Here is an 8013-nt window from a genome sequence, read left to right as displayed (position 1 = left end):
CAGAAGCATCTGGGTTTAAATCACAACCCTGACTCTTGCCAGTTTGTAAAAAAAGAATATTTGGAGTTATGGGGAACGAGAATGAAAATGTGAACATATAGAATTATTATTGACAGATTTCCTAAAGATATCTCACGTCAAAATTCTGTAGGATAGGTACTAGCCCATTCTCTCAGATTGAGCACTTATGCTTGTCGGTCAAGGTCACCCATTTCGTCCCCCAGAACCACAGAATATAGCAGGTAAAAGTCTCACCCCGTAAGTCTGGAGTTAGTGGTGTCCAGTACAAAAAGCCTTGTAACTGCAGAGTACCCAGCCAAAAAAACAAAACAAAAGGACAATCTGCTCCAGTTAGCAAACACTGTTCCATATCCATGTATCCTCCCCATTCCTTTCCCCCTCCTCTTTTCCCTTTGCTTCCTTCTTCTCTCTCTCTCTCTCTCTCTCTCTCTCTCTCTCTCTCTCTCTCTCTCTCTCTCTCTCTCCCTCTCTCCCTCCCTCTCTCTCCCTCTCTCCCTCCCCCTTCTTCCTCTCCCTCTTCATCCTTACTCCCTTCCCTCCCTTTCCCATTCCTCAGGACCCAGAGTGATTTTTCTCAGAATATCTTCATTCTGTTAAAGAAGGTTAAAAAAAAAAAATGGTTCCTGGGAGCCCAGATCTAAATTCAAGGAGCTGAGGATCTGATTTTAGTGGATAGTAAAATTATTTATTACTTTGGGCAAGTTATACTTCTCTCTGGGTCTCAGTTTACTGACTGTTGGTACTTGAGCCCTAATGGTAACTAAATGTACTGAGAGCTTTGACATGAAGTATTGGTGATACAGGTAGGTATAAGGCTTCAAACTCAACCTATAAATTAGCTTATAGTAGCGCTCCACCGGTGTTATTTTTATAAATCGAGGCAGAACTCAGTTATCTGAGTTTCAACATGAGGCAGAAGTCTTTTGGGGTAAAAGTAGCAAGGCGCAGGGTGTGAGGGGGCGTCATGATTACAACAGCAAACAGAATTAGATACCATGAGCTGCCCCACCTCCGACTTTTACCCTCAACAAATATGGTTCCTACCTTGGCTTAGGCACAAGTGCCCTCACACACACAAAAAAAATGTCGACCGGCCTCTCCTGTCTCAGGTTCAAGCGCGGCGGTTCTGCCCTGAGTTAAGATGGCGCCCACTCACGCTTCCCTGCCCGGTTTCAGGCCTGGCAGGGCGGCTTCAAGGCCCGTGCCTACTGACCCCGCCTGGTTTCCGTAGTAAGACGCGGAGGAAAGACGGCGGCAGCTGCGGTTTGAATTCCAGCCGCGCCGCCAGACTGAGAACAAGAGCTGGGCTGGAAGGGGCGGGACCTGGGCAGCCCAGCCGGTCGCGACAGCTTGGAGAACCTGTGGCGCCGCGGCACACACCTGTGCCACCGTCTCTGTGTTCATGATGGACTCGGGGATGGAAGAGGACGTCACCCTGCCTGGGACCCTCAGCGGCTGCAGGTGCGGCCCTGGCTTTGGGGTTCGTGGTAACTGGGTTGGGGTTCGTATTGATGGCGGTTCTCTCCCTTGAGGCCCGTGTGTGTTGGAACCTGACGGTGTCCAGGCAGCTCCACATTCGTCTGTGGTATTCTGGAACACACTCTGAGAAAATGTGTGGAATGTAAGGGACTTTTTGAAAGAGTGGGAGGAGATGGGCCTAATTGGGATTTGTATTAGTAGGGGCTGGTTGGGACTGGGCTCCTAGGGCGCTTAGTGATTCGTTCTTGTCTGAGAATCTGCATTCACTGTGGGAAGTGTGTTGTTATTTTAGACTTTCTAAGGGCTCACACAGCAGCCACCCAGGGCAGAGGCAGTGCAGGAGTTAAGAGCCTTGGCTGGAGATGGATGGAACTGGATTCAAGTCCAGCCCATAAATTGACTCTGTGGGTGACCTTGGAAAGGACTTCTGCTCTGCTCTGTAAAATGGTAATAGGCACAGATGCCCTCACCAGAATTGAATGAGATGAAAAGGAACAAGTCCTGCCTAGCAGTTCTCTTGGCAAGGCTAGCAGCTGACACAACAATGTTGAAAGGGATAATCTGTATTGCCATCACTACCACTACTACAAGTTGTGTCTTCTGTCCAAGGCCCTTGGGACCAGAAATTAGATTATTTGAGATATTTGGAATGGGTGGTTGGCATGAGAACTAACCTAGCGCAGTGTCTAACTCAGTGGATCTGCTAATACTCTCTTTCATCCTCCTGCCTTGACAGGGGAGATGCTACATTCATTTCTGGTAATTTGCCTCCTAACCCACTCTAAGCCCTCCAGGCAACTTGCCATGTTCAGGATGAAGTTTTGTAATGTGGCTTTCTAGTTTCTTCATAGCCTGCTGCATCTGCCTCTAGCTTCCCCTCTCTCTGGTTCCCAACTCTGTTTGTTCCCCAAACTCTTGGTCCTATGCCTGACTGTTAAGTTCTGTGTCAGGAATGATCTTGCTGTGTTCTTCCTACACCTTTTGCCTTATTAACACCCCTGTTCCACTGCTAGGAAACCATCACTGCTATTCCCCTCCTTGAGTGGGCTATCTATACTGTTCCAGCTACTCTCACCTGTCCCTGTCTGAACCTTGTTGACAGTTATCAGCACTGTCCAAAAGGAATACAACCAAGGCTGTATATTTAATTAAAAACTGTGATGTAAGCAGGCATGGTGGTCTCACCTTTTCCCCTAGCACTCAGGAGGCAGAAGCAGGTGGATTTCAGAGTTCAAGGCCAGCTTGGTCTACAGAGCAAGTTCCAGTATAGCCAGGGCGACATAGAGAAACCCTGTCTCAAAACAGCAACAACAAATTTCTGATATTCACAATTAAAAAGAAGAAAAAGAAACTAGTGAAATTCCTTCATTTGTGGTGCTGGAGTTTGAAGGCAGGGTCTCACATGTGCTCAGCAAATGCTTTACCACCAAGCAGCAGCAGCTTTGAAAACAGGTGAATTAGTAACATACTTTATGTAGCTTAATATTTCCATATATAATTCTAGCAGTATCTATAGAAAAACTTGTTGATGGTGTATTTTACATTTTTCAATCTTAATGTTTGACATCTGGCATGAAATTTTACACTTTGTTTCCTTTTCTGTTTGGACAAACTGCATCTCAAATCATAGTTAATGACTTGTGTGTTGGGCAGTGCAGGTGTTGGCTTTTAACATACGGTCACCACCAGATGAGATGGAGACCTATTTTAGAGCAGGAACTAGTTTTGTCCATTTTAGCAACCTCACTCCCTAGCCTAGTGTCTGGTATACAATGGGAGCAGAATGACATTTATTAAGTCACTGAGTGAAAACTGATTCTTTGAGGGGCTGCTTTTTTCCATGTTACCTGTGGGACCCCTAAAGCACAGACAGGTGAAAAGAATGGTCTGGGGTCACATGACAAATCAGGACGTAAATCTAAGCTTCCTGACTCTAAGCCTGCTCTGCCTTCTGGTTAGTCTAAACTAATCAAACTGGGTATTCCGGGGTTCTTGCTGACGTTCTGGTTAGTCTAAACTAATCAAACTGGGTATTCTCGGGCTCTTGCGGACCTGGTTAGTCTAAACTAATCAAACTGAGTATTCAGGGGCTCTTTCAGGGCTTCTGCCACTAACTGGCCCTTCAAGAGATTCAGATATATTCTGGGAGGAGTGGATCTCCATTAGGTGACCACAACAGGAGAAAATAGTTCCTGTAGCACGAATTCTAATTGGTATTAGTAATAAAAATCCAGAGTCAGTTACAGGGTTAATGCTGAAGATCAGAGAAGTAGAGAGGCCAGCTACTAGAGAGTCTTTCACCTCTACCTGTGCCCAGAGAGAGGGGTGGTCCTGCCGTCAGACTGCATCTCCAGACTCCATTAGTCTCCACCACGTCTCAGACTGTACTGAGTTCCTGTCTCCTTCTGCCTTACATTCCTCTCTCCACCCAGCCATATCCCTCCTGTCTCTACCTCCCTACTGTAAAAGTAAAGGTGTGCGATACCCAGTGATGGGATCACCTTTGTGTGAGCTCTTTTTCTCTCCTGTAGAGAGATTCAGTCTTCGTGCCCAGGGTGGTCTTGATCTAACAGAGATCCCTCTGCCTCTGTCTCTAGAGCCCTGGGATTAAAAGTGTGCGTCCCCACTTCCTGGCCTCTAGTGGCTTAGTTCTGTATTCTGATCTTCAGGCAAGCTTTATTTGTTAAAACATGAAATGTTACTACAAGTCCCAGGATAAAACCATAGCTTTTCATTTTAATATGTTGCTTTCTGAGCACCTTTCTCTTGGTAATTTGCAAACCCCATGTTTACAGCCTAAACTGAGGCCAGTTTGTCTGGGAACTTTTGTTTCATTAGGTCAGGGTACACTATTTGCTTTGAACCTAATCCTTCTGTGTGTTTCAAACAGCTTTATCCTTGTGTAATTTGGACCCAGGGATCCAGCCCCATTTAAGAAATTTACTCAGGAGGCAGAGGCAGGCAGATCTCTGTGAGTTCAAGGCCAGCCTGGTCTACAAGAGCTAATTACAGGACAGGCTCCAAAAGTACAGAGAAACCCTGTCTTGAAAAACCAAAAAACAAAAATTAACAAAAAGAGAAATTTACATCTTTTTATGTAGAAAGATCCTGTGCTTGGCAGTCAGTGTGATAACACAGATACAGATGACAGTATAAACCCTCATTGAACCACTTCCTAGTTATGCTGCTTTGACTAAGTCACTTATCTTACAAGCTTCAGTTTTACTTTGTTGATAAGATATTTTACTGATGGCAATGCAGATGAAGTAAGAGTGTACATACTAAGCACCTGGCACCTACAGGAGAAAATGTGAACTCAGTGTGTGTTCTTAAATTCCTACTGTTGTCAATACAGGATCCTCAGCACTGCAGCCCTCAGTTCATCTCTTTGTTTCATGCCAACTGTCTGTGTTCAGCTTGAGTGTCCTGAGGCCTGAGCTATTAAGTACCTGCTGCCATATCACGAGCAGGCTGGAAGGAGATGTTTAGCCATAAGCGCAGTTTTATTTGGACCATCATCATGGATGCCAGGAGAAAGGGTCTGAAAAGAGGACAGGGTAAAATCAGATGAGGACTTGGTGGTAGTGGGAGGGCTACCTCGGATCCAGGGCTTTCTTGAGCCGCGAGGCTTGAGAACTGTGGTTCCTCAGTTGATAAAGGACCTGAGTTTGATCACCAGAACCTCCCTATAGAATGCTAGGCATGGTGATGTGTGCCAGAGGGCTGAGATCAGAGGATCCCTAGGGTTAGCAGATGAGCCAGTTTAGAATAATCTGCCAACCCCAGGCACAAGAAAAAAGACCCTGTTTTAAAGAAAACAAAACAGCCAAGGCAGATGGCTCCTGAGGAAAGACCCCCCCCCCATGACCTACTCACCTCCCCGTGTCTCTGAACACTCGTGTGCATACATGCACACTGACATATGCCCCCATATGAACAGGTGCATATACATGAACATGTAGTTTTTATATCATAAAGCCTACCCATTGAAAGAAACTACAGAATATAAATAGTGTGTCAACATAACCATAATTCAAATTTAAAACATTTTCATTATTTGAAAAGAAACATGTGTCCCTTAGCAATCCTTCCTCATTTTCTTATTGTCACCCCGACGCCACTTCAGACCCCGTGGTCCACGGTCAAGAGTTTTGAGTCAAGATTTGTCTGTTCATATATAAGGCACCTTACAGTGCACATTCTTTTGTGAGATACACATTGCAGCATGCATCACTGCTTTTTTTTTCCTTTTGTATCAAATAATAGTCTGTTGTACCTATGTGCCATGTCTTGTTCATGTCAATGGATGTTGTTACTTTTTTCTGTCTATTATGAACAATGTTATGAACCTTTAATTGGATATGAGTTTTGTTTGGACACGAGTTCTCTTTGAAACTATGGAACTCCTGGTTCCACACAGGAGTAGAACTGCTAGGCTGTATGGAACTCTGTGCTTGTTATTTGAGGGACTGCCAAACACGTTTCAAAGATGGGGCCCATTTTTCTCTCTCACCAGCAGTGTTTTGCAGGCTCTGCGTTTTTGTATTTCACCAGCAATTCTCACTGTCTTTTCTACTCCAGTCATCATGGTAGGTGTGATATTATGTCACTGTAGAATTGATCCTTTAATGCAGAATGGTAGTGTATATCTTCTTATGTGCTTCTTAACCATTTGTGTGTTTTCTTTGGTGACATGTCTTTTGTGCCCAGATTAAAAAATGTAAATTATTTCAGCCCCACACTTTCATTTCTTCATATCTGCTCTAGAGGCATCTTCATACATGTACACAACAGTTATAGGTATCATACAGCATGTTTTTAAAAGAGCTGCTTAGAAACAAGTTGAATTCCAGTTAGCAGGGGATCAGGTAAATACAAATCCTTTCAAAAGCACCTTTCAGACTGCATGCAACCCCCACTGTTGGCTCTTATAAGTCAGCTTCCTGGGTTACAGTCAGGCATTTTGAAGTAGGACAGAACAGAGATGGTTTTAGGCAGTAAGGAATTCTTTATGGATCATTGTCAGTAGAACTCAAAAATTAATGCGGCGGAATGCTCTGTAGGGTTATAAATATGGTCACAGACCCATGTATACAGTCACTGAAAATGTAGGATGAATCTGTAGCTAGAGGAAGGGTGGTGTAGAGTATCACACTCACTTTAAATGCATTGGTGTGTGTCCATCCTCTGTGTCCCTTCATGGATCTTCCTCTGCCTGTTGCTCCCCACCTTGGTTTTTGAGATAGAGTCTCTCATTAACCTGGTGCTTTGCATATACTGGCTGACCAGGAATTCCCCAGATGCACGCTTTAGCACTGCCCCTACCAGTGCTGGGGTTATAGGCATATGCCACCACAGCCGTCTTCTACATGGTCTCTTGGTATCCAAACTGAGCTGTTTATGCATGTGCAGCAGACAGTTTGCCCACTGAGCTGTCTCCCCAGCCTGCATTTGTCTTATTTTAAGCCAGAACATAAAACTGTGATTCTCTGTATATAAATGCCCAGACCAAGGTTAGGAGGCACCTTGTTTCTGAAGTCATTGCTTACCTCTTAGGAAGTGACTGCGTTGGGACTCTCTAGGGAGAAAGAGCATTAGGTATGTCTGATTTTCATCTTTATGCATTTCTTCTCTAATTAAAATTCATGGCATACAGTGGAAAAGGATGTTCAGAGACAAACAACAGTGCGCTTGTTCAAGGGATTGTTTTTTTCAGGGTGAGTCCAGTTCTGCTTGAGCTCTGATGGCACTGCCAGTAAAAAGCTTAGTTCCCTTTGGGTCTTCTAGTGTGAAAGACAGTTATTTCTAGTGACTAGACGCACAGAAAGAGACAGCTTTCTTCAGAGAGGCAATAAAATAAGGCAGGAGGATGAGGTAGAGAAGTGCACTCGCTCTGGGGCCCAAGTCCTTCCTCGCCTGACACATGGTAGATGCTCATTGGTTTATGAATGTTCACCCGTTCATCCAGCAAAGAATGGTGGCCATGCTGTGTGCTGAGGCTAGAAGACCCTTCCTCTTCTCATTTATTCTTCATCATCCCTACCCCTGGCGTCAGGAGGCCATAGTAGTGAGGAGGTGCAAAGTGTACAAAGTGAAATCAAGCCAGTGTAGGCTTCTTAACTTTACTTTTAGAAGCTATATATATGTGTGTGTCTGTGTGTATATATATATATATATATATATATATGTGTGTGTGTGTGTGTGTGTGTGTGTGTGTGTGTATATATATATGTATATCACAACAAAAGAAAAAAGCAAAATTTAAAATAGCAATCATTCAAAAGATGGTGGTTGAATTTGATTTTAGTCTTTAAAATTCAGTGTAGAAAATAGTGTTTGTTCTTTAGTGATGCTTATTGTAAGAAATAGAAAATTAAGGTGAAGGAAAATATGTCTGTTCCCTTTAGTAATACTTTTGGTTCTTTGGAATATTTTCTTGGTGTTAGGTATTTTGTTGATCACCACATTTTTCAAGAAATTGTAGAATTACTTTGCATGTGATTTTTCATGATT

General features: G+C 43.9%; 1 protein-coding gene across 1 annotated transcript in view; it reads left to right on the top strand.

The window, feature by feature from the left end:
- The first annotated feature begins 1016 nt into the window (after positions 1-1016).
- Positions 1017-8013, top strand: part of LOC142834255 (CDK5 regulatory subunit-associated protein 2-like) — a 75132-nt gene continuing 68135 nt past the window's right edge. The window contains exons 1-2 of the mRNA XM_075946541.1: positions 1017-1284; positions 1316-1482. Coding sequence (XP_075802656.1) covers positions 1017-1284; positions 1316-1482 — 435 coding nt within the window. The remainder of the gene's footprint in view (positions 1285-1315; positions 1483-8013) is intronic.

The sequence above is a fragment of the Microtus pennsylvanicus genome, chromosome 13, assembly GCF_037038515.1.
Source record: "Microtus pennsylvanicus isolate mMicPen1 chromosome 13, mMicPen1.hap1, whole genome shotgun sequence".
In the NCBI taxonomy this organism is placed as follows: Eukaryota; Metazoa; Chordata; class Mammalia; order Rodentia; family Cricetidae; genus Microtus; species Microtus pennsylvanicus.
This window is presented reverse-complemented; position numbering and strand designations above follow the sequence as displayed.